The 25,698-nt window shown below is 47.3% G+C and overlaps 2 protein-coding genes across 3 annotated transcripts in view; one reads left to right on the top strand and one right to left on the bottom strand.

The window, feature by feature from the left end:
* Window positions 1–24,462, top strand: part of PODXL (podocalyxin like) — a 53,545-nt gene extending 29,083 nt beyond the window's left edge. The window contains exons 3-9 of the mRNA XM_081531180.1: window positions 13,070–14,737; window positions 15,874–16,091; window positions 16,609–16,680; window positions 18,541–18,688; window positions 18,895–18,956; window positions 19,224–19,391; window positions 20,415–24,462. Of these exons, the coding sequence (XP_081387306.1) occupies window positions 13,070–14,737; window positions 15,874–16,091; window positions 16,609–16,680; window positions 18,541–18,688; window positions 18,895–18,956; window positions 19,224–19,391; window positions 20,415–20,609 (2,531 nt within the window). The 3' untranslated portion in view covers window positions 20,610–24,462. The remainder of the gene's footprint in view (window positions 1–13,069; window positions 14,738–15,873; window positions 16,092–16,608; window positions 16,681–18,540; window positions 18,689–18,894; window positions 18,957–19,223; window positions 19,392–20,414) is intronic.
* MKLN1 (muskelin 1) overlaps window positions 21,668–25,698 on the bottom strand; it is a 384,259-nt gene continuing 380,228 nt past the window's right edge. For both annotated transcript variants that reach the window (XR_014067647.1, XR_014067649.1), the window contains 2 exons: window positions 25,099–25,240; window positions 21,668–23,048 (listed from right to left, as the gene is read on the bottom strand). The gene's annotated coding sequence lies outside the window, so the exon portion shown is untranslated. The remainder of the gene's footprint in view (window positions 23,049–25,098; window positions 25,241–25,698) is intronic.

Raw genomic sequence — 25,698 nt, 5'->3', positions numbered from 1 at the left:
TATCCCTACCACGGAATATCATTCAGCAATAAAAATAAAAAAGTGACATGTGCCACAACATCGATGAACCTCAAAAACGGGTAAATAAGTGAAAGGAGCCACACACTGTGCAATTCCCTTTGTGGATCAGCAGTTGCCTAAAGCATGGCTTCTCTTCTGCTGTGTCTTCAGCGTGAGGGTTTGTGTTAATCAGTGGGCTAAGTTTTTAACTTTTAAGTTAATGTTGGGGACTTGCCTGGTGGTCCAGCTGTTAAGACTTTGCTTTCCGATGCAGGGGGTGCAGGTTCGATCCCTGGTCGAGCAGCTAAGATCCCACGTGTTTTAAACCAAAACATAAAGCCATGTTGTAACAATAAAGACTTAAAAAATGGTGCCCATCAAAAACAAAACGGAAACGAAAAACAAAACAAAAAAGGAAGCCCCTAACTTGATGTTGCATGGGTGAGACCTTGGTCCGCGTCCCTGCTTGCCTGTCAGTCTTCCTTTCTGCTGCTCCCAGGGAGCCTGACTTTGGCAGCCCCCCCTCCAGCTATACTCTACTTATCTTTACTTCACACTTGCTAGCATTTTGAGTTCGTGGGAGGGTAGAAGCATATTCCCAGATGTTTGCAAAGGCACTGCAACCTGGGGCTGGAGGGTGTGGCCTTTGCTAGTGTTCCTGTCTCTTTTCTAGAAATCCTGCTGGACTTAGCACGGATTCCTGCCCTCTCCCAGGGGGAAAGAGCTCTTTTATTTTTCTTGTTCCCTTCCCCAGCAGCAGTGGATTTCCACCACTTCCTTCAGGCTGTGCTTTTTTACCTTTCTCCTGCAGCTGAATGCTTCTGTCTCCCAGCAGAGAGAGGGGCGATGGATCTGGGCAGCATCTCTTTGGGGTTTCATTGGTGCCTGTCATTTCCTTCCCAGCTGTGGTGGGGTTTCCACCAGTGGCCTCAGGCCATAGATTTGGTTGATGTCCACTGAAAAGTCAGGCTTTTTTCCCCCCAGGGAATAGGGGGCTATGTAGAGTGTCGGTCCTCACTGCTGTTTCTTCTCCACCAGCCAGCCCCACGGGGAAACTTTCTCAAGGCTGCCTCTCTGGGCATCTTTACTAGCCCTTGGTGGGGTTCCTGGTGCTGGGGGAGCCTATACAAGTGTGTGAAGCTTTCAATTTCGGCAGTTCTCAGGTTTCCACTTTTACACGAGCCCATGCTCAGCCTTTAGCAATTCATTAAACATTTTAACTTTAATCTTCTTGCCAAATTCTGTCATGTAAGCAAACACTTGAGTCTGGTTTCTCCCGGTGGTTGACTGTCTCCAGTTTTCAGGCTAGTTGTTGTTTGCCCATGACCTGAGTTCTCCAGTGGGTTCAAGAAAAGTCATTAATTTTCTGTTTCTCCAGCTTTTTTACTGTTGTAAGGGTGGAGAACCATGCCGCAACCTTGTTAGCATTTGCTCATAATGGCCTATATTATAAATGTATTACTGGTTTTATACCTCATATTTTGTATTTATGCCCTTCTGGGTTGTTTTTCCCCTTTGGTCATCCTCATTAAAGGTTTTACCGCTTTATTAGCCTTTTTTAAAAAATCAATTTTTAACTTTGTTGGTATTTGCTATTGTCACTTCATTCATTTGCTATTGTCACACCATTCAAGTCTGTGAAAAGATTCAGTCCCGATAACTGGATGGAGCAGCTGGCTGTGTTCTCTACTGTGGTAATTCAACCTAGGTCTCAGTTTGCTAGGCTCAGAGGTAGCACTTTAATCCATTTTGATGCTAAAATCACATAATTATTAGCCACTGTCCAGTTCCCCTCATTAGACCAACCGATTACCATGCTGGTACTGCTGCCTAGGATATGGTTGTTGTTGTTCAATTTCTAAGTCATGCTAGGGTATAGTAGAAGAGAAGGACTCTCTCAGTCGTGTCCGACTCTTTGCAACCCCATGGACTATACAGTCCATGGAATTTTCCAGGCCAGAATACTGGAGTGGGTAGCCTTTCCCTTCTGCAGGGGCTCTTCCCAACCCACAGATCGAACCCAGGTCTCCTGCATTGCAGGCAGATTCTTTACCAGCTGAGCCACAAGGGAAGCCCAAGGGTACAAGCCACAAGAGTATGGTACCCACTTTTTTCCTGGAAATGAAATTCTGCTTATGCCCTACTACCCAAGAAACGTGCTGTCCATTCCCACTGAAATCAGCAGCATCTCCTACCAGCATGTCATTGTCATTGTTATTCAGTTGCTAAGTCATGTTCGAATCTGCGACCCCATGAACAGCAGCACACTAACCTCCCTGTCCTTCACCATCTCCTGGAGTTTGCTCAAACGTGTGTCAATTGAGTCGGTGATGCCATCCAACCATCTTCATCCTCTGTCGTCCCCTTCTCCTTCCCTCCATCTTTCCCAGCATCAGGGTCTTTTCCAATGAGATGGCTCTTCGAATCAGGTGGCTAAAGTATTGGAGCTTCCGCTTTAGCATCAGTCCTTTCAGTGAATATTCAGGGCTGATTTCCTTTAGGATTGACTGGTTTGATCTCCTTGCAATCTAAAGCCTTTGACTGTGTGGATCACAACAAACTGGAAAATTCTTAGAGACAGGAATACCAGACCACCTCACCTGCTTCCTGAGAAACCTATATGCAGGTCAAGAAGCAACAGAACATGGAACAATAGACTGATTCCAAATTGGGAAAAGAGTACATCAAGGCTGTAAATTGTCACCCTGCTTATTTAACTTACATGCAGAGTATGTCATGCAAAGTGCCGGGCTGGATAAATCACAAGCTGAAATCAAGACTGCCGGCAGAAATATCAACAACCTACCAGCATACCAGGCTGATGAACAGTCAAAACAATCTCTTAGAACATGCTCCTATTCCCGCCAATAGCACACCAAATTTAATCAAAATCTGAAACACCATCAAAGATAAAATGCAGTATACTTTACGAACCATGTGGGGGTGAAAAAACACTGCCAGAGTGTGCCTTAAAATAATTTATAATTCATCCTCATCTCAGAGACATGAAAACATGTGCATTTTAGAGCTCATGAAATATAGTATTTCTGAAAACCTTGATGAAGGCAGTGTCATTTGAGTTCTCTTAAGGAACAAAGAGTGTGAGCAAGCAGACCATACATGATAAACCACTGGAACACTTCTCTAAGACTTAAGATTGCTTCCTATTCATTATTCCAGAGAATTTCTGGCAACTTTATTTAATATGTAGACTACCATTGAGTTCAGGTTTCAGTCAACCAACTAAGAAAACAATTAGTACTACTTCCAGCTGGTTGAGTCAGCATGATGGTCCCAGATCCCTGGTATGCATACCCATATTGATAAATTCAACCTGATAAAAATTGTGATTATCCTTCTCTGATCTAGCGTCCTTATAGTCTATCACCCAGGCTTACTTGATAGATTTTTTGCAGATGTTTTTTTTAAAGTAGAAGCCTTCTTCTGGGTTAGACTCTTGTCTTTCTCAGGCATCTGACTGTTATCACAGGTTTGAAAAATATGAAGAGTGGTAGAGATGATGAAAGGATATGGCTTTCTTTGTCACCGAGCTCAAGTGAGGTTATTGAGTTTTCAAGCAAGATAGAAATAGAAACTGCGTCATCAGACGGGAGAAGAGTGGTTGAGTCTTCCAAGCAAGTTCCATCGCAGATTGAGCCTTTTTTTTTAGTTATATATTTGGATGTGTTGGGTCTCAGTTGTGGCACACGGAATCTTCCTTGCGGGATCTTTGTTGGGTCATGTGGGATCCTCCGCCACAGCCCACAGACTCTCTGGTTGTGGTGTGTGGGCTTAGTTGGTCTGAGGCTTGTGGGGTCTTAGTTCCCCGACCAGTGATCGAACCCGCGTCTTCTGCCAGTTATCCCAACCAGGAAGGGTAGTATGTGTCTTACTAGCATCTAGTAGCTAGAGACAAGGGATGTTGTTAAACATTTCACACTGCATAGGACACTCTCCCGTAACAAAAGTATCCAGCCCAAAGGGCTTCCCAGGTGGCGCTAGTGGTAAAGAACCCACCTGCCAATGCAGGAAACGTAAGAGACACAGGTTCAATGCCTGGGTTGGGAAGATCCCCTGGAGGAGGGCATGGCAACCCACTCCAGTATTCTTACCTGGAGAATCCCATGGACAGAGGAGCCTGGTGGGCTACAGTCCACAGAGTTGTAAAGAGTCAGACATGACTGAAGTGACTTAGCATGCATACATTCAGCCCAAAATGTCAACAGTTTGGGGTTTGAAAATCTCTACTTTCAGCTATTCATCTTTGTAAGAAGTAACCTCTCCACCCTACATCTCTTAATTTATTAAATATGCTGATGTTCCTCTCCAGCAATCTCATTTTTTTGCCAGAAAGGTACTCTGACATGATCAGTTATAAGAAGTACCATTGTCAAATCATAACACTACATTGATTTTTAACACATGTCCTTTTATGTATGCTTTTTATATTGTTCTATGACAGTAGCCACTCAGCCCTGCCAAAGCCACTTTATGGGCACTTCATTCTAGATGGTGGGCCACATTGTGACTGCCTCTCTGTGAGATGACATAGGATAATAAAGTCACGTCACTTCGTATCTGCTGAATTCCACTTACCTTTAACCCCAGTAAGGCCGAGAAACTAGTCCTCACATTTCTATTGCCTGAGTCACTCCTAATGCAAATTTCTGATTCTCATTAGCAAAATGTATGTGTGTTCATGCACACACACATGAAAGTTGTTGGGTCATTCTCCAGCTTATGGAGGAGCTGGGATTGCTGATGACCACATTTTGTTGTTGTTTAGTCGCTAAGTCGTGTCCAACTCTGTTGCGACCCTGTGGACTGTAGCCCACCAGGCTCCTCTGTCTATGGGATGTCCCAGGCAAGAATACTGGAGTGGGTAATCATGCCCTCCTCCAGGGGATCTTCCCCACCCAGGGATCAAACCAGGTCTTCTGCATTGGCAGGTGGATTTTCTACCACTGAGCCACCAGGGAAGCCCTGAAGACCACATTTAGGGTCACCCTTAACGTCATCTGAAATAGGCTTGTAGAACTTGTGTGAAGGAAGGCAGTGCTGCTCACCAATGCCAAGGACCCAGATGCCGCAGCTTTGGCTGTAGACTCTCACCTCACCTCCGCAGCTGCTCACACCTGATCATGGTTCCACTGCTCCTGCCTCAGGGTTCCTCATAGTTGACGGCCCCTTCACTCACTGGCCCAGGTGGAGGTGACTCATTCATAGCAGCTTAGTGCATACTTAGGCTCTAGTCACAAGAGAGGCTGGCATTTTCAGCATCTATAGTGTTCAGTTCAGTTCAGTCGCTCAGTCGTGTCCGACTCTTTGCGACCCCATGAATTGCAGCACATCAGGCCTCTCTGTCCATCACCAACTCCCGGAGTCTACCCAAACCCATGTCCATCGAGTTGGTGATGCCATCCAACCGTCTCATCCTCTGTCGTCCCCTTCTCCTCCTGCCCCCAATCCTACCCAGCATCAGGGTCTTTTCCAATGAGTCAACTCTTCGCATGAGGTGACCAAAGTATTGGAGTTTCAGCTTCAACATCAGTCCTTCCAATGAACACCCAGGATTGATCTCTTTTAGGATGGATTGATTGGATCTCCTTGCAGTCCAAGGGACTCTCAAGAGTCTTCTCCAACACCACAGTTCAAAAGCATCAATTCTGCGGCGCTCAACTTTCTTCACCGTCCAACTCTCACATCCATACATGACCACTGGAAAAACCATAGCCTTGACTAGACGGACTTTTGTTGGCAAAGTAATGTCTCTGCTTTTAAATATGCTATCTAGGTTGGCCATAACCTTCCTTCCAAGGAGTAAGCGTCTTTTAATTTCATGGCTTGCAATCACCATCAGCAGTGATTTTGGAGCCCCAAAAAATAAAGTCTGACACTGTTTCCACTATTTCCCCATCTATTTCCCATGAAGTGATAGGACCAGATGCCATGATCTTAGTTTTCTGAACATTGAGCTTTCACCCAACTTTTTCACTCTCCTCCTTCACTTTCATCAAGAGGCTTTTTAGTTCCTCTTCACTTTCTGCCATAAGGGTGGTGTCATCCACATATCTGAGGTTATTGATATTTCTCCCAGCAATCTTGATTCCAGCTTGTGTTTCTTCCAGCCCAGCGTTTCTCATGATGTACTCTGCATAGAAGTTAAATAAGCAGGGTGACAATATACAGTCTTAACGTACTCCTTTTCCTATTTGGAACTAGTCTGTTGTTCCATGTCCAGTTCTAACTGTTGCTTCCTGACCTGCATACAAGTGTCTCAAGAGACAGGTCAGATGGTCTGGTATTCCCATCTCTTTCAGAATTTTCCACAGTTTATTGTGATCCACACAGTCAAAGGCTTTGGCATAGTCAATAAAGCAGAAATAGATGTTTTTCTGGAACTCTCTTGCTTTTTCAATGATCCAGCAGATATTGGCAATTTGATCTCTGGTTCCTCTGCCTTTTCTAAAACCAGCTTGAATATCTGGAAGTTCACGGTTCACGTATTGCTGAAGCCTGGCTTGGAGAATTTTGAGCATTACTTTACTAGCATGTGAGATGAGTGCAATTGTGTGGTAGTTTGAGCGTTCTTTGGCATTGCCTTTCTTTGGGATTGGAATGAAAACTGACCTTTTCCAGTCCTGTGGCCATTGCTGAGTTTTCCAAATTTGCTGGCATGTCGAGTGCAGCACTTTCACAGCATCACCTTTGAGGATTTGAAATAGCTCAACTGGAATTCCATCACCTCCACTAGCTTTGTTCGTAGTGATGCTTTCTAAGGCCCACTTGACTTCACATTCCAGGATGTCTGGCTCTAGGTGAGTGATCACACCATCGTGATTATCTGGATCGTGAAGATCTTTTTTGTACAGTTCTTCTGTGTATTCTTGCCACCTCTTCTTAATATTTTCTGCTTCTGTTAGGTCCATACCATTTCTGTCCTTTATCGAGCCTATCTTTGCATGAAATGTTTCTTTGGTATCTCTAATTTTCTTGAAGAGATCGCTAGTCTTTCCCAATCTGTTGTTTTCCTCTATTTCTTTGCACTGATCGCTGAGGAAGGCTTTCTTATCTCTCCTTGCTATTCTTTGGAACTCTGCATTCAGATGGGAATATCTTTCCTTTTCTCCTTTGCTTTTCGCTTCTCTTCTCTTCCCAGCTATCTGTAAGGCCTCCTCAGACAGCCATTTTGCTTTTTTGCATTTCTTTTCCATGGGGACTGTCTTGATCCCTGTCTCCTGTATATCTATAGTGTAACAAGAGGCAAATCCCACTTCGATCAGTCTTCCTGTGTGGGGAATTCCCCAAGCATAAAACTAGGCTACAGATTCTGATTGGCTATGAAGAATGGCCAGAGTCCACTTTGCTGAGTCCCAGCTCTCTCTCCCTTCTGCTCAAAACAGAAAACCAGGAGTCATCCTGACTTCTACTCTTCCCCTCCCTTAGTACATCAGCAAGTAGTTGATTCTTTCTCCAAAATACAGTCTTGAATCCATCCTTGTTCTGGCTCTTGTGTCAAGGACTTGCTGCAGCTGACTGTTACCCACTTCATCTGAATTACTGTAACAGCCTCTTCTCTTCCCATCTCCACATCCGTGTTCCCCAGAGCAGCAAGGAGATGTGTCTTTGTAAATCACCCTCTCAAACTTGTTTGCTTTTTAATGCCTTCAGTGACTTTTTTGAGCACTTGAAATCCAAAATCCTTATTTTGGTCTAAGGATACAGTTTTTAAGAGAGCTTCTGTGTTATTCTCAAAACCCTACAGTTTGAACAGCATAAGTTTTCTGGGCCCTGCCCATTCCCCCTCACTCAGAAATCTGCACTCAGATTTGTGTTCTCTGAGCTCTTGTCCTTCCTTTGGGGACTTGCAGGTTCTTTCCTTCTCCCTGGTACGCTTTTCCTCACCTTCTTCACATAGCTCTCGCCTTATTGTCCTTCAAGCCTTAGCTTCACGGGTGTCCCTGAGGTGCTTTTCCTTAACTCTCAGTCTAACAGCATCATTTCCTTGTTCATTTCCTCCATGGAGTCACCAGAATGTGACGTTTAATTGTTGGTTGTTCAGTTGCTCAGTAATGTCCAACTCTTTGCGACCCCATGAACAGCAGCACGCCAGGCTTCCCTGTCCATCACCAACTCCCGGAGCTTGCTCAAACTCATGTCCATCGAGTCAGTGATGCCATCCAACCTTCTCATCCTCTGTCATCCCCTTCTCCTCCTGCCTTCAATCTTTCCCAGCATCAGGGTCTTTTCCAATGAGTCAGTTCTTTGCATCAGGTGGCCAAAGTATTGGCGCTTCAGCTTCAGCATCAGTCCTTCCAATGAATATTCAGGACTGATTTCCTTTAGGATTGACTGGTTGGATCTCCTTGCAGTCCAAGGGACTCTCAGGAGTCTTCTCCAAGACCACAGTTCAAAAGCATCAATTCTTCGGCGCTCAGCTTTCTTTATAGTCCAACTCTCACGTCCATACATGACTCCTAGAAAAACCATAGCCTTGACTAGACGGACTTTTGTTGGCAAAATAATGTCTCTGCTTTTTAATATGCTGTCTAGGTTAGTCATAACTTTCCTTCCAAGGAGTAAGCGTCTTTTAATTTCATGGCTGCAGTCACCATCTGCAGTGATTTTGGAGCTCAAAAAAATAAAGTCTGCCACTGTTTCCACTGTTTCCCCGTCTATTTGCCATGAAGTGATGGTACTGGATGCCATGATCTTTGTTTTCTGAATGTTGCGTTTTAAGCCAGCATTTTCACTGTCCTCTTTCACTTTCATCAAAGGGCTCTTTAGTTCTTTGCTTTCTGCCATAAGGGTGGTGTCATCTGCATATCTGAGGTTATTGATATTTCTCCTGGCAATCTTGATTCCAGCTTGTGCTTCATTCAGTCTGGCATTTGACATGATGTACTCTGCATGTAAATTAAATAAGCAAGGTGACAGTATACACCCTTGATGTACTACTTTCCCATTTTGGAACCAGTCTGTTGTTCCATGTCTGGTTCTAACCGTTGCTTCTTGACCTGAGTACAGATTTCTCAGGAGGTAGGTCAGGTGGTCTGGTATTCCCATCTCTTTAAGAATTTTCCACAGTTTGTTGTGATCCACACAGTCAAAGGCTTTGGTGTAGTCAATGAAGCAGAAGTAGATGTTTTTCTGGAATTCTCTTGATTTTTCTATGATCCAATGGATCTTGGTAATTTGATCTCTGGTTCCTCTCTGGTTTTTCTCAATCTGGCTTGAACATCTGGAAGTTCACCATTCATGAACTGTTGAAGCCTGGCTTGGAGAATTTTGAGCATTACTTTGCTAGTGTGTGAGATGAGTGCAATTGTGCGGTAGTTTGAACATTCTCTGGCATTGCCTTTCTTTGGGATTGGAATGAAAACTGACTTTTTCCAGTCCTGTGTCCACTGCTGAGTTTTCCGAATTTGCTGGTATATTGAGTGCAGCACTTTCACAGCATCATCTATTAGGATTTGAAATAGCTCACCTGGAATTCCATCACCTCCACTAGCTTTTTTCGTAGCGATACTTGCTAAGGCCCACTTGACTTTGCACGCTAGGATGTCTGACTCTAGGTGAGTGATCACTCCATTGTGGTTATCTGGGTCATTAAAATCTTTTTTGTATAGTCCTTCTATGTATTCTTGCCAACTTTTCTTAACATCTTCTGCTTCTGTTAGGTCCATACCATTTCTGTCCTTTGTTGTGCTTATCCTTGCATGAAATGTTCCCTTGATATCTCTGATTTTCTTGAAGAGATTGCTAGTCTTTCCCATTCTATTGTTTTCCTGTATTTCATTGCATTGATCACTTAGGGAAGCTTTCTTAACTTTCCTTGCTCTTCTTTGGAACTCTGCATTCAGATGGATTTATCTTTCCTTTATTCCTTTGCCTTTCGCTTCTCTTCTTTTCTCAGCTATTTGTAAGGCCTCCTCACCAAGTGGTTTTTTGGAGAAGGAAATGGCAACCCACTCCAGTACTTTTGCCTGGAAAATCCCATGGAGGAGCATGGTAGGCCACAGTCCCTGGGGTGGCAAAGAGTCGGACCCATCGAGCAACTTCACTTTCTCAGACAACCATTTTCCCTTTTTTTCTTGGTGATGGTTTTCATCACCGCCTCCTATACAGTGTTATGAACCTCCGTCCATAGTTCTTCAGGCACTCTATCAGATCTAATCTGTTGAATCTATTTGTCACTTCTACTGTATAATCATAATGGATTTGATTTAGGTCATACCTGAATGGTCTAGTGGTTTTCCCTACTTTCTTCAATTTGTATGAATTTTGCAATAAGGGGTTCATGATCTGAGCCACAGTCGCTCCTGGTCTTGTTTTTGCTGACTGTATAGAGCTTCTTCATCGTTGACTGCAGAGAATATAACCAATCTGATAGCAGTATTGACCATCTGGTGATGTCAACGTGTAGAGTCTTCTCTTGTGTTGTTGGAAAAGGGTGTTTGCTATGACCAGTACATTATCTTGGCAAAACTCTATTAGCCTTTGCCCTGCTTCATTTTGTACTCCAAGGCCAAACTTGCTTGTTACTCCAGAGATTTCTTGATTTCCTTCTTTTGCATTCCAGTCCCCTATGATGAAAAGAACATCTCTTTTTGGGTGTTAGTTCTAGAAGGTCTTATAAGTCTTCATAGAACTGTTCAACTTCAGCTTCTTCGGCATTAGTGGTTGGGGCATAGATTTGTATTACTGTGATATTGAACGGTTTGTCTTGGAAACAAACAGATCATTGTCATTTTTGAGACTGCACCCAAGTACTGCATTTTGGACTCTTTTGTTGATTATGAGGGCTACTCCATTTCTTGTAAGGGATTCTTGCCCACAGTAGTAGATATAATGGTCATCTGAATTAAATTCACCCATTCTGGTCCATTTTAGTTTACTGATTCCTAAAATGTCAATGTTCACTCTTGCCATCTCCTGTTTGCCCACTTCCAGTTTACCTTGATTCATGGACCTGACATTCCAGGTTCCTGTGCAATATTGCTCTTTACAGCATCGGACTTTACTTCCATCACCAGTCACATCCACAACTGGGCATTGTTTTTGCCTTGGCTCCATCTCTTCATTCTTTCTGGAGTTATTTCTCCACTCTTCTTCAGTAGCATATTGGGCACCTACTGACCTGGAGAGTTCATCTTTCAGTGTCATATCTTTTTGCCTTTTCATACTATGCACAAGGTTCTCAAGGCAAGAATAGTGAGGTGGTTTTCCATTCCCTTCTCCAGTGGGCCATGTTTTGTCAGAACTCTCCACCATGACCCGTCAGTCTTAGGTGGCTCTACCGGCATGGCTCACAGTCATTGAGTTAAGACAAGGCTGTGGTCCATGTGATCAGTTTGGTTAGTTTTCTGTAATTGTGGTTTCCATTCTGTCTGCCCTCTGATGGATAAGGATAAGAGGCTTGTGGAAGCTTCCTGATGGGAGGGACTGATTGTGGGGGAATCTGGGTTTTGCTCTGATGGGTGGGGCCATGCTCAGTAAATCTTTAATCCAATTTTCTGTTGATGGGCAGGACTGTGTTTCCTCCCTGTTTGGCCATGGTAGGGATAATGGTGGTAATGGCGGCCTCCTTAAGAAGGACTTAAGCCAGGACTGTTGTATTCAGTGGCCCCAACCCCACGGCAGGCCACAGTTGACCCACGCCTCTGCCAGAGACTCCTGGATGCTCACAGGCAAGTCTGGCTCAGTCTCCTGTGGGGTCACTGCTCCTTTCTCCTGGGTCCTGCTGCGCACAAGGTTTTATTTGTGCTCTCCAAGAATCTGTTTCTCCAGTCCTGTGGAAGTTCTGTAATCAAATCCCGCTGGCTTTCAAAGTCAAATTCTGGGGGTTCTCAGTCCCTGTGTCAGATCCCCAGGTTGGGAATCTGTTGTGGGTCCTAGAACTTTAGGGCCGCACAAGTAAGCATCTGTGTCTTACTTTCCATTGTAATCCCAGGGCCTGAACCTGTCACTTAACTGTTCCCTCACTCAGTCCCTGTTGTTGTTCAGTCACTCAGTTGTGTCTGACTCTTTGCAACCCCATGGACTGCAGCACGCCACACTTCCCTGTCCTTCACCATCTCCCAGAGCTTGCTCAAACTCATGTCCAGTGAGTCAGTGATGCCAGCCAACCATCTTATCCTCTGCCGTCCCCTTCTCCTTCTGCCTTCAATCTTTCCCAGCATCAGGGTCTTTTCTAATGAGTTGGTTCTTTGCATCAGGTGGCCCAAGTATTGGAGTTTTAGCTTCACCATCAGTCCTTAAAATGAATATTCAGGACTGATTTCCTTTAGGATTGACTGGTTTGATCTCCTTGCAGTCCAAGGACTCTCAAGAGTCTCGTCCAACACCACCGTTCAAAAGCATCAATTCTTTGGCACTCAGCCTTCTTTATAGTCCAATTCTCACATCCATACATGTCTACTGGAAAAACCATAGCTTTGAGTAAAGGGACCTTTGTTGGCAAAGTAATGTCTCTGCTTTTTAATATGCTCAATCCCTGACCCCTTGACAAGGTTGAGCTCCCATGCTAGGCACAGAGAACCCCTCAGTGTGTCTCACAGTTGTCCTTAAGTAGCAATTTGTGTAATTTCACGTTTCCATTTTCTCCTTCTGGACATATTTCCCGAGGAACAGAGGTCCTTCGTGCCATGTTTAGAACAGGGCACTTGGATATATGTGAGTCTGTTGCGTTTTCTGCAAGCTCCTGGGCCTGGGAGGCAGAGGTGATGAGGGTTCTGTGCTGGGGTGTGGAAACCTTGAACGGTGCATGCCTGGGGCCGGATGGGGAGGGCAGAGAACTCACTGCAGGCTCCCACAGGCAGCGGGACTAGGTGCTGAGTCCTTCTCTGGAGCGGAATTTCTCTAGACTTCCTCTGCTTTCTTCTCAGTCTCCCTCTTAGAGGCTTCTTGAACCCCAGAGAAATCTGGGTACATCAAGGGCCCAGACCCTTCAGCAAAGATGGCAGGGATGAGAGCAAGGCCTCTGGATCCTGGGAAAGAGCTGGAGCAATGGAGAGAGAAAAACTTCCAGCTAATACCCTAACTGATTCTGTGTTGTCTTTGTCCGTAGGAGATGGTGGACACCTGGAAACCGAAGACCAAGAAACCAAAGATGCGGCAACTGGAGACCAGAAAACCAGGGACAAAGGAACCGGAGACCAAGGAACCGGAGACCAAGGAACCAGAGACCAAGGAACCGGAGACCAAGGAACCGGAGACCAAGGAACTAGAGACGCGGCAACTGGAGACCAGGAAACCAGGGACAAAGGAACCGGAGACCAAGGAACCAGAGACCAAGGAACCAGAGACCAAGAAACCAGAGACCAAGGAACCGGAGACCAAGGAACCGGAGACCAAGGAACTAGAGACGCGGCAACTGGAGACCAGGAAACCAGGGACAAAGGAACCGGAGACCAAGGAACTAGAGACGCGGCAACTGGAGACCAGGAAACCAGGGACAAAGGAACCGGAGACCAAGGAACCGGAGACCAAGGAACTAGAGACGCGGCAACTGGAGACCAGGAAACCAGGGACAAAAGAACCGGAGACCAAGGAACAGGAGACCAAGGAACTAGAGACGCGGCAACTGGAGACCAGGAAACCAGGGACAAAGGAACCAGAGACCAAGGAACCGGAGACCAGGGAACCGGGGACCAAGGAACCGGAGACCAAGAAACCGGAGACCCGGAAACCGGGGACAAAGGAACCGGAGACCCAGGAACCGGAGACAAAGGAACCCAAGACCCGGGAACTGGGGACCCGGGAACCCGAGACAAAGGAACTGGAGACCCGGGAACCAGAGACAAAGGAACCGGGGACCCGGCAACCAGAGACAAAGGAACCGGAGACCCGGGAACCGGAGACAAAGGAACCGGGGACCCGGCAACCGGAGACAAAGGAACCGGGGACCCGGGAACCGGAGACAAAGGAACCGGGGACCCGGGAACCGGAGACAAAGGAACCGGGGACCCGGGAACCGGAGACAAAGCAACCGGGGACCCGGGAACCGGAGACAAAGGAACCGGGGACCCGGCAACCGGAGACAAAGGAACCGGAGACCCGGGAACCGGAGACAAAGGAACCGGGGACCCGGGAACCGGAGACAAAGGAACCGGGGACCCGGGAACCGGAGACAAAAGAACCGGAGACCCGGGAACCGGAGACAAAGGAACCGGGGACCCGGGAACCGGAGACCCGGGAACTGGAGACAAAGGAACCAGAGACCCGGGAACCACAGACAAGGGAACCGGAGACCCGGGAACCGGAGACAAGGGAACTGGAGACCCGGGAACCGGAGACAAGGGAACTGGAGACCTGGGAACCGGGGACAAAGGAACCGGGAACAAAGGAACCGGAGACAAAGGAACCGGAGACCCAGGAACCGAGGACAAAGGAACCGGAGGCACGGAAACCGGCGACACTGTGACATCCAGTGTGACTACAGCACCGACCAGCACATGCCCGTCTAAAACATCTAAGGTCACAAGTGCGGTGTCAACCTCAGCCCAGCAAAGCAGATCTGCCACAGCCAGTAATGCCTTTCCTGTAACTACTAAAGATCCTACAACCGCATCAACCACCGTGCCAACAAATCCTGGAAACAGGAGCAGCCAGAATGCAATTAATGATTCACCAACATCCAGAATTCCAACTACCCACAGTGTGACCACAGACAGCGTGACCGCTAAGGAAGGCAGTCATATAATCTCCACATCTCCAGATATGAATATCACCCCAGGTATCTCTCCTACTCTGTCTTCCTCAACCAACCTCGCAAGCACTCAGCAGCCTAGCAGGGGCCCTGTGACTTTGGCCCTTGGGACTTCAGAGCCCACAGGGAGCTCCCATGAGGGATCAAACAGAATGACTGTAGCTACAGGTTTGGGCAGGATGATGGGTCCCACCTTTACAATTCAGGTGACCTCCCTGAATAAGTGTTGCTTTTCCTTTTTGAAGCAGAAGGAAATTTTCAGATGTCTATGTTCTGTACCGTTGTTCAACTAGAAGGTGGAGATTCATGCTGTGGGTTAAAGATCGTAAGTGTGTACCACCTTCGCTCAGCCTGTTTCCCATCCAGTGGTGAGCAGTGGCCAGCAGAGCTGTGTGTTGTGATAAGCGCTCGAGGTTTTGAACTGCCCAGTGGAGCATTTTCTTTTCTTTTTTTTTTTTTAAGAGCTAGTGTTAGTCCAATAAATTCATTTCAAACCTCACTGATGGATCATGAGCCTCCTGGCCCATTTGAGATCTACTGAATCAGAATTTCTTGGTGTGAATCTGAGCATTTGCATTTTGAGGGACCCCCCTCCCGCCAACATGTCATGTGGGTGCATGGTGAAGTTACTAGAGAACCACACCCCAAGAGCACAGTTATGTCCTGCGTAAGAGCAAGGGCCCTGAGTTGGATAAACCTGGATTCCAGTCCCCGCTCTGCCACTTGTTAGTGATTGACATTGCGGAATTCATCAAGCTCCTCTGAGCCTCCATTTCCTTGTTTATAAAAGAGGTAGTTATGGTACCTTCCTCAGAGTCATTGTGAGGACTGAAGAAGAAAGGACCTGTGAAGTGCTTAGGACCCTGACACAAAGCAATTACTCAGTTGACGTTTGCTGCTGGCATTGTCACTGCTGTTGATACTTCTCTCGGGTTGCTACACTGGCTCATCCAATCTGCTCATCCTGTAATAAGTTACGGGAACTGGCTTCATCCATCTACCTCCTCTTTCTCATAGCTTGCCTCCTTTTGCTTGTGGTCTGTAAGACCAAAGTGGGGTAGGGGAAGACTGAAGAACCTCAGAAAACTAAGAACAGGAAAGACTGTCTTTTTTCTGTTTAAACCACTCACCTTTCCTCATAAGCTTTGTTTTCCCATTTACAGAACCACAGGTCACCGTCAAAGGAACTCAACACACCTCCAGTGAGATGCCAGCTGTCACTGTCACTGGAGTTCAGCAACCTACAGGGTCTTCACTGGAACCTGGGACCATATCTCCTGTCAGGAGATCCACCACCTCCAGCACTCAGTTGGCATCAAATGCCCCCCAAAGCTCCAGCACCCATTCTCCCACCTCAGTAATTCCAACAAATATGGGGCAGGTAAGAGAGCCCAGACTCGGGGAGAAAGGGACTCCAGGAAGAGCATCTCTACCCTTCCCTTCCCAGGGCCCCTGGTGGGGGTGTGAGGAGCCAGTCTCATTCACCCACTGTCTCTGGCTTTGTTGGACTCCGCCTCAGACAGCAGAATACCCAGTAACATACCTGGCTGTCAGACCCCAGCTGGCCAGCTCCCAGCTTGCCCTGAGCTACTTGCCAGGTGTCACCCACCTAACAGTGTGTGTGTGTCAGTCACTTCAGTTGTGTCCAACTCTTTGCAACCCCATGGACTGTAGCCCGCCAGGCTCCTCTGTCCATGGGATTCTCCAGGCAAGAATACTGGAGTGGGTTTTCATAACTTCCTCCAGGGGAGTCTTCCGACCCAGGGATTGAACCCTGGTCTCCTGCATTGCAGGCAGATTCTGAGCCACCAGGGAAGCACCTAAGGGAGGGAGGGAGGATTCAAAGATGAGATCTTATCAAGTTCAGGCCAGCCCTTAATCCCAGTGGCTTCTTCCAGATCCAGTGCCATCCTCCTGAAAAGCTGAATGAGAGCAAACTCTCCCTGAACATTTCGGACGCCAAGAGCTGTGTGAGTACCTTGCTCGTCTGAGCCCCACCCTGACCTGCATCCTCCAAAGGCGGGTTAGCTCCAGGATCACTGAAAATGGAAGGGAATGGAGTGTTCCTTGTAGAAAGGAGCTGAGAGATGTGTTCATTTCCTGCCCTTGTTTTTGGTCCTTCCAATCTTACGGAGGGTCAGAACCAGCTTCTCTAAAGGAAGCCCCGCCCACAGGGCTGCTACAGGGCCAGAAATACCAGGTCTCCTGGGCTTTCACTTCTGAGAGTCTGACTCCAGCCCTGGTTCTTGCTTGTTTCTAGTTCAGGATGTGACTTTGTTAAGCCCATCTCTTTGGGCTTCAGAGGCCTCAGTTGAAAAGAGGAGGCTTAGTCTGCCTAACTTTCGTTGTTCTAACAGTCTGTGGTTTTATATTTCCTGCTCCATGTATTATCTGACGGCCTGCCTCTAACCTAGGGGAGCCGTTGCCAACAGTTGTTATTCCACTCAGGATAGTGTGTGTGTGTATTGTTTGAGGGAGATAGTGTCAGCACGTGTGTGAGTGTGTTTGCATGAAAGAGAGGGTAGCCGTGTTGTCCACTGCCTTCAGACTGCCAGTCTCCCTAGGATTAAGGGCTTTAGTCTGGTGATGTCTGCCACAGTGCTTACTCAGTAGCTGAGGCCTGAGTGAGTGCTGGTGATGGATGGCTCACTGCCGCCCTCTCCTGGTCAGCGGCTATTTTGCAAACACCCCTAGGAACCAGAAAGGGAAAGCAAGCAGGATGGAAAACGGGTTTACGATACTTTAATGCTACGTATTTTCTGCAGTTGTTTTCTTTTGGATGTCCATTTTGCTGAAATTTTCCAAGTGAACTATAGTAAAGCCGGAGTTTTCAAACAGAGCAGGGTTTTCCTGGGATTGGGCTTGTTGGACAAGGCGAAAACCACACTGACACTTGCCCAGCCTTTCCTCCAGCTCTCTTTTAGGCTGAAACTTGGCAGGGGTGTGTTTGGTGGTAAGCCTTCTTTTGCTTTGCCATAAATGGGAAGAGGAAAGCCATGCATCTTTACCTGGTAGCAGGGCTGGGGAGTTAGTAGGCCTAAGGAAATTCCAGGTAGAAAACCCAAGGGATGGTTTGTGGGACAAGTCATAGCAAGAGTCCTTTTCTTCATCTTGGTATCCTTATTCCAAAGTCTGGTCAGAGAAACACCAGTTTGGGGTGCCTCTGGATGACTGGGTAAAAGCTATCCACACTTTGCTTCCTCACCCTCAGCCCTAAAGCCACATCAGCCATGCTCTTTCTGCTTAGAAATATAGAGGAAGCCCCTCGAAGATGTCCTTGTGCATCTTCCAGATACTCCCAAGTCCCCCTGTGCAGTGATGGCTTTGCCCTTCTCTTGTCAGCCTATTTATGGATTCAGTCTTAGCCGAGGGAACAGGCATATGTTTAAACTTTGGGATGGATGACCTTGAGCTGAGAGCCGGGCACTTCCCCTCCTGAGGTCTCTGAACTCAGCATCAAGGGCTGGTGAATGCAGGTTCATTGGCATCTTTGTGCTGGCAATGCCTCCGCAGGTCCTTCCAGGGGAGGGAAATGATGACAGGCAGCAGGTCGTGATGCTTAAAGAGCTCTGAGAGAGGGGGGCACACTCGGGAATGGCATTGTTCAACCAAGACGAGATAAATGGGATGGGGAGATGAGGGAGGAGACGTCCACCTGAGCCAGAGAAGGCAGGGGCTGGCCCAGGAGGAGAGCATGTGACCCGCCAGTCCAGGCAATCGGTTCACAGCTGGCAACAGCATTGTCCTGACCTTAGCTTCCAAGGGCGGCCCCACAAGTCTAGGCTGCTGTCGTGATCCCCAAGGAGTTACCCGTGGTCTCCCCACAACAGAACGCAGTCGCTTCGAATCACAGACTGGTCGAGGTGTTGTGCCAAGCAGTAAAAGCCTCCTTCAACAAAACTCAAGATGAGTGCTATATAGAGATGGCTCTTGGTTCACATGCCCAGGAAGTGGACATCAAACAAATTACCATCATCAGTGAGTTGAGGGCAAGGGCGGGGAGGCCTGTTGGGTGGCAATGGGGTAGGGGGTGACGGAGCCACAAGGATGGGTCAGTTGTCAACTCTCAGTCACCTGCACGAGAGACACACTGCTCAGGAGATGGAGGGACGCGAAGTCCTCTGTCCCTGCCATGCCTCTCTGAGCTAGACCACTGAAGCGGCATCTCTCCCTCTCCCCCTCAGCAAAGCTCCATCCCACGGACATTTATAAATTGCTGAAAGACGACTGGGACAAGCTAAAAGACGTAAGCGGATGGCCCCACATGCTGGGACAGACTGGGTCAGGAGCCTGTCTCTCAGAAGCCCGCGATTCCCCGGTTCCACTGTCTCTCATTGCTGAGGAACCTCTGGTTTGCAAACATTTAGATGGGAGGATATAAGGGGACAGACAGCAGGGTGGTGGAACAGGCTCCCCAAACCCCAAGTGGAAGAGCTCATAAGTGAATGGGAGTTCTGAGAGAGAGAGACCCGGAACCCGTTTTCTGCTATGTCACTTTCTCTTTCCTGGTCAGGTGGGAGTCAGAGACATGCAGTTTGCGGGTCATGGACCACCAGAAGAGATGGAGGACCGGTTCAGCATGCCCCTGATCATCACTATTGTCTGCATGGCATCCTTCTTGCTCCTGGTGGCAGCCCTCTATGGCTGCTGCCATCAGCGCCTCTCCCATAGGAAGGACCAGGTGAGGACCAAGCAGTCCAGTTCACTGGATGACTTTCACCCTGTTACTCCCATATTAGAGAAAAGCCAGGGGGTGTGGGCCCTTTCTGATAGGCAGAGGTCATCATCCCTTATAGGAAATGGAAATTTGCCTGGAGAATTAAAGAGGCGGCATGGGTTTTGGAGTCAAAGAAGACTTGGGTTAAACCCTAGCTCTGCCTCTGATTAACTGGGTGACCTTGAGCAAGTCATAATCTCTGAGCTTCAGGTTTCTCATCTGTGTAGTGGGAATATCCACCTTGCAGAGTTGCTCTGAGGATCCACTGCCATAAATGGGCTGAGGCATACCCGTCTAACCAGAAGTTTTTTCATTTACCTTACTAGGATTCCCTTGTAACAGTTCCACCCAGATTCAGGGTTCTCAACCCTGGCTGCACACCATGGAGAGATTTAAAAGAAATCCCCCCGCTTAGTTCCTCACACCTCAACTGAAACGGCATTTCTGGGTCACTATATTCGTTTAAAGCTTCCCAGGGACGGTCCTCTGCCAGCTAGCTTGTATCCTTGGGGTAAAGAGGGAGAGAAAGCTCCCTCCAGATGGTTTCCACCTGCAGCGGGAGGGCAAAAGTTTCTGTACGCATTGTGTTCAGCCTTAGAGAAGTCCTAGTCATTTGGCCTGATGAAAGTCATTTTCTTAGAGTGCTTCCCTGTTCAGAGAGGTGGTGAGGAGGGACCTTGAGAGAAAGGTTTGATGGGGAAGGAGTGGAGGAGAGGAGATGGAAGAACAAAGTCCGTCTCTGCTGACGTCACAGATTTGCCACCAGGGGTCGAGCTGGGAATTCTAGGGATGCTGGGCAGGCTCTCATCTCAGACTCGCCCTGAGGCAGGCCAGCAGTCAGGATGGTCTCCAGGACCACCTGTTGTTCACATTAGCTAAATTGGGGTTCCTGGATTATAGGGGTACAGGTGCCAATATTTAGGCTAGAGCAAAGCTGACAACTCTCACAAATTACCCTTTTGTCTTGGGACACCTCTCTCACTCTAGCAACGACTAACAGAGGAGCTACAGACGGTGGAGAATGGTTACCATGACAATCCGACGCTGGAAGTGATGGAGACCTCATCAGAGATGCAGGAGAAGAAGGTGGTGAACCTCAATGGGGAGCTGGGGGACAGCTGGATCGTGCCTCTGGACAACCTGACCAAAGATGACCCTGAAGAGGAAGACACACACCTCTAATCAGGGCTGCCGGCGGTCTCCCGACGGTGCAGAGCTCCAGCCCAACCACCTCAAGTGCCATTTGTAAGGGGAGGAGGAAGATCCTTCCCCTTAGAGGGAAAGACTGGGGAAGGAGAGCAGACTCGGAGGGTCCCCTCCTCCCAGTCCCCACAGGCCTTAATTTTTCCCTTTTCAAGCTGAACAAATCACATTCTATGTAGAATCCTCTTGTAGAATAACCCACTAGTGCCTGAGCGCAGTGCTGCTGGGAGAACAGGAAAGAGCCATAGAAGGGACTTTCCGAGACCATCTACTAGCCTCCATTCACAGACAAGTCAAGGTCACATAGCCACTGGGTGACACTTTGGAATGAAAACAGAGATCCTTCATTCAGTCCAGTTCCCGTTCCCACCACACCACGCTGCTGGCATCACCCGTGCCCTCCCTCCAGAGCTACCCTGGGCAGGGGTGGAAGCTGCCCATCAGTGGATGGGCTGGAGGGCAGAGCAGGGCCGGATCCTGCCTCTGTGGGGTCTGGCTCCTTGAAAGGACAGGTCCCGTTCCTGTCTTGTCTGCCCACCTTGTCTGCCTGCCTGTGTTCCTGTCCTTTGTTCTCCTCCCTCCCTTCATTCAGTTTTCACCCCCCACTCTGTTCCAGGGCCTCTGGGACTAACAGAGGTCATTCATGACCTTCAGTCCCTTGTTCTGGAGTCTAGTTTCCTGGCATCTGCTTATGAGATTGGGACTGACAGAGCACACAAGACTCCCCGTGTGAACAGGTCTGCCCACCGGCCATCTACAGATGAAGAGAAAGGGAAGCCCCTCTTTCCAGGATGGGTCCCCACCCACCCCCAAGGCTCCCCAAGTGCTGCCTGTTCTCCACTCCCACAGGGACTAAAATCCGCAGCAGCTACTGAAGGCAAGATGTTTCCTGTTTCGTTGTTGTTGCTCAGCTGATGCGACAGGGAGGAGACCCCAGCTCAGTCATCCCCCTGAGGTTCAGCGTGAATGAGCAGCTTTAGAACAGCTTCCTGAGGCCCGGTCAGCAGAGAGGTGTCTGAACAGACAATCGACTGAAATAACAGGAAGGACAGGCTTTACTTTCCATTTCATAGGACACTCAGGGGCTTTGCAAGTTGCTCAGAGTTTTCTCTTTTAATCCAGCCCTCTACTGCCAAAGGCCAAAGCTCAAATCGTTGAGATGTTTGAAGATTCCAGTCTTCTGTGCACAGGGCAAGAAAAGCCTGGAGGTGAGGTGCACTTAAAGCTGCGTAAGGAGCAGCCAGCCTGGGGGCCTGGCTTCTACTCCCAGCGACCTTTCACCGTCGGGCATGGAGCTAGGCTGTGCCCTGTGCCCTCCTCAGTATTCCTAGTGGGGCTGGCCGCTCGGCGCTCCTGCAGGTTCTGGTGGCATCTCAGGGAAGCACAATGCCAACCGTTGCCCAGTGGAGGGGTTTGGAGGGAGCTTAGCAGATAGCAGCTACATAGACGGCACCTGAGGACTGAGCATAGTGAGGTTTCACCTGATTTTCTGAGGAGAGGGAATTCTGCATGGAATTTTGAACTCTGCCCATGGTCTCTGTTGCTGGGCATAACACCCCTAGATCCTACTAGGAAGATGCTTCAGAGAATGAAAACGGTCACTTGGCCTAGACTGCAATAGATCTGATAGAATAGGCTCTCTGCTTCGGGATAGGTTATTTTTTTTTAAAGGAGAGGATCTTAGGGGGCGATCTGTGTCTTTCCTTGGCCATCTAATTCCCTCTTCATAGTCTTTAGCCATTTGATACCAAGGGGAAGAGGAAGGCCAGAGGTTCAAGTAGGGCCCCCCAGTGAGTTTCCCACAAGCTAGAAAGATGCCAAGGTAACAAAGATCCTGAAGTATTTGCCCTGATTCTTCCCTGTTTGGAGGCTGGCAGGATGGAGAATACCGGTTTGGGGGGAAAATAGAGGAAAATGCTGTCTTACTAGGAAAAGATCTGTTTGTTTCTTTCCCACCCAGCATTTGGTTCTTTCGACCCAGTGGGTTTCTATCATGGCCACCGTGGGAGAGGCCAGCCTGGATTACTTCTTTGCTGATTCTGGGTCTCATTTCACCAGCAAGGTTTAGACAAAGACAGCAAATACATTCTGGAAACCAATCAAAGACCATAACCCGCAGGCCTCTTGGGGAGCGAGAAGGTGACTGGCAAGGACCAGAGAGTAAAAATGAGGCTTGGTCAAGAGGAATGACTGTGGCTGTGTCCAGAGACAGCCTTGACAAGCTCTTGGCTGGTTCAGAGGCTCCTTCTTTGGGTGCGTCTGAACTGTATTGTTCTAGCCTTCTGGGCAACTTGCCCTGGCTTGCTGTTGCCACTAGACACTTATGTCAAAGACCGTATCGCCATGCATCTGTAGTGGTCATCTTCTTTCCACATCTTGCTGGTCTCTGATGCTATCTGCTTAATTCAGATTCTGGGGCTGAGAAGAGAGAAGAAGAAAGCTGAGAACTCAGCATTGACTTGAAACAAGTTGTGCCAGAGAGATTATAAACTATTTCGGTGGCACACTGGTTTCCCTAAACTTCATAAAAGGCCAGAAACCATGAATCTGATGACTGGACGAAATCCAGGGGGAAGCACACTGTCATGTCAGTGGGGAGAGATGCAGCAATGCTTATGAAGGGGGCACAGAATATTCCTTTGCGTCATAGGACAAGATACGGGTTTAATCTAGTCCAGATGCAAGACTGTTCTTTCCCTTCTTGATAAGGAAAGCTAGCAGAAAGTTTATTTAAATCACTTCTTGAGCTTTTATCTTTTTGACAATATACTGGAGAAACTTTGAAAAACCAGTTCCAGCTGATACACATATACGTATTTTTTGATAATATAAATACAGCAGCCACATGTTAATCCACCCTGCACTGCTTTGAGTGAATATACTTCAAAAAAACCTTTGTTAAGAGAAGGCTTTTTTCCTTCTAAACAGGAATATAAATGTCTGTTTTACTAGAATAACAACCTTTTGTTTTTCTTTAATGAAAAATGAAATACGAGACAGGCTGATGATGAAGTATTTGTCTTGCAGACTGGGCATTTTTATTTTTAAATATGGTCCTCATCCCCTCCCCGTAAAGTCCCAGGATGTTACAGTGAGGGTTGTAGTCAATATGCACTGGTTGGGAAGAGACTCTCTAGTCGTAGAGGGGTTTTAGAACTCAGTCCAATCTTTATTTTTTAACAGAAGATGAGTCTGAAGCCCAGAAAGATAAAGTGACTTGGCGAAACTCACATATTTAGTGACAGAAAACAGGCTTAAAACCTGGACTGGAAGACTGTCCAGTGCTCTGGTCCTCAGGAAGAAACCAACAAATTAAGGACTGCTAATTAAGGGCAGGCAGCAGAGTGATACCAAGGAGACATCTGCATCAAGGGTAGGGAGAGCATTAAGACAAAAACAGGAACCTTATTGGTCTGTGGCTTATTTAGGTCTAAGACTTAAATGAACAATTGTGTTCTGCCAAGAATAGTTTTGAATAGTTTCTACATATAGGACTAAGGATCAAAGGGAACAAGATGGGAAGGCAGAGGGGGCGAGAGTAAAGCAATGGCTTTCATCATTGTCATTAGCTGATTAACTCAGGTTTGGTGAAAACCCTACCCTGAGTCAAAGGAGGGGAGTACTATTTGCTCCACGTCTTTTTAAAAAATTAGCAAATGTTAAAAAGAGTTTGCTCAGGAGACTGGGGGGGCTGTGTCTTAGTGGACAGGGGTCTAAAGTACACTGGAATTTACTGAGAAACTTGTTTGTAAAGATTATTACTTATTGCCATTTTCTTACAAAAATATATTTTGTAAAGTTGTATACTGTCAATTAAACTGCTTTTGTCTAAGCTGGCTCAAGCCCTAGTATTTCGCTCTGATTGACTTCCATTCTTCACTTGTGCACATGGCTCATCACTGAAGACCTTGAAGACACAGTGGGGCAACCTCTGCTTAGTTGTGCCTGCTTAACTACGCAGGTCCAGAGTAAAAGGACAGACGCGAAAGAAAGGACAAAGGGGATTCTGGAGGTGACGCCAAGTTCTCCAGATTATCTCAGGCTGCTTTAGTGAGGAGAACTGAAGTGCCCCATTTTCCCTCACAACACTTTTATCAATGTTCTACCCTCTTCCTTCTCTACGTTTGCCTCAGAAAAAATTGTGACTCACCCACCACCAAAGATCCCAAGCAGGCTGCTGGACACTGATCAGGTATGAACACACTGTTGTAAGGACAGGCAAACATTAACAAAAATACAAAAAAATAAAGGCTTCTGTTCTGCCAATAAAAGGATCAGTTTACTTGTCAGAAGAAGCCCATGCCTGTGCCTTTCTCAGAGACGTGTGAGCATGCCCAGTAATGTCAGACTCGGAGACACCACGGAGCCCTCCAGGCTCCTCTGTCCCTGGGATTCTCCAGGCAAGGATACTGAGTGGGTTGCCATTTCCTCCTCCAGGGGACCTTCCTGATCCAGGGATCAAACCCACCTCCTACATTTCCTGTGTTAGCAGGTGGATTCTTTACCCAGAGATGTAGTGAAGATGGAGGTTCAGGAAAGGAATTGCTCAAAGATGATTCTGATTCTCTTCATCTCTTGGGGTGGTAATCATCTACTTTCATGTTTCTTCACTGCAAGAAGAAAACTTCATTACTAATCTGCTGCAGGGAAACAGGTGAATCTGGTCCACACTCATACTTGCTATACGGCAGTCTCTTCTGTTTGCCCGGCATCTTACAGTTTACAAAAACATTTTTACACATTTAGGAGTTGTCACCATTCTACCAATAGGGAAACGGGACAGAAATTGAGGATTCTCTCAAGATCACACAGCTAGTTAAAATGTACCACTAGGCCTTGAATCTATATCTTTTCCCTCCTGAATCCTACATTCTCTCAACACCACACTGATGCTTGTGTTCCAACAACAACCAAATATGTTTCCAGAATGCAGCTGAAATAAGATTTTCCTTTTATATTATATGGGAGTTCCAAAAGGCAGTTAACATCCTTAAGGGTGGGCCAGAGTTGGGCCAGGGGTATTTTGAGGTTAACTTCAAGAGTGTGCCAAGAATACAGAAAGGAGTAT

This window comes from Giraffa tippelskirchi, chromosome 10 (genome assembly GCF_054371585.1).
Source record: "Giraffa tippelskirchi isolate mGirTip1 chromosome 10, T2T-mGirTip1v1.2.pri, whole genome shotgun sequence".
Classification (NCBI taxonomy): domain Eukaryota; kingdom Metazoa; phylum Chordata; class Mammalia; order Artiodactyla; family Giraffidae; genus Giraffa; species Giraffa tippelskirchi.
Note: the sequence above shows the minus strand (reverse complement) of the source record. Positions and strands in the feature narration are given on the sequence as shown.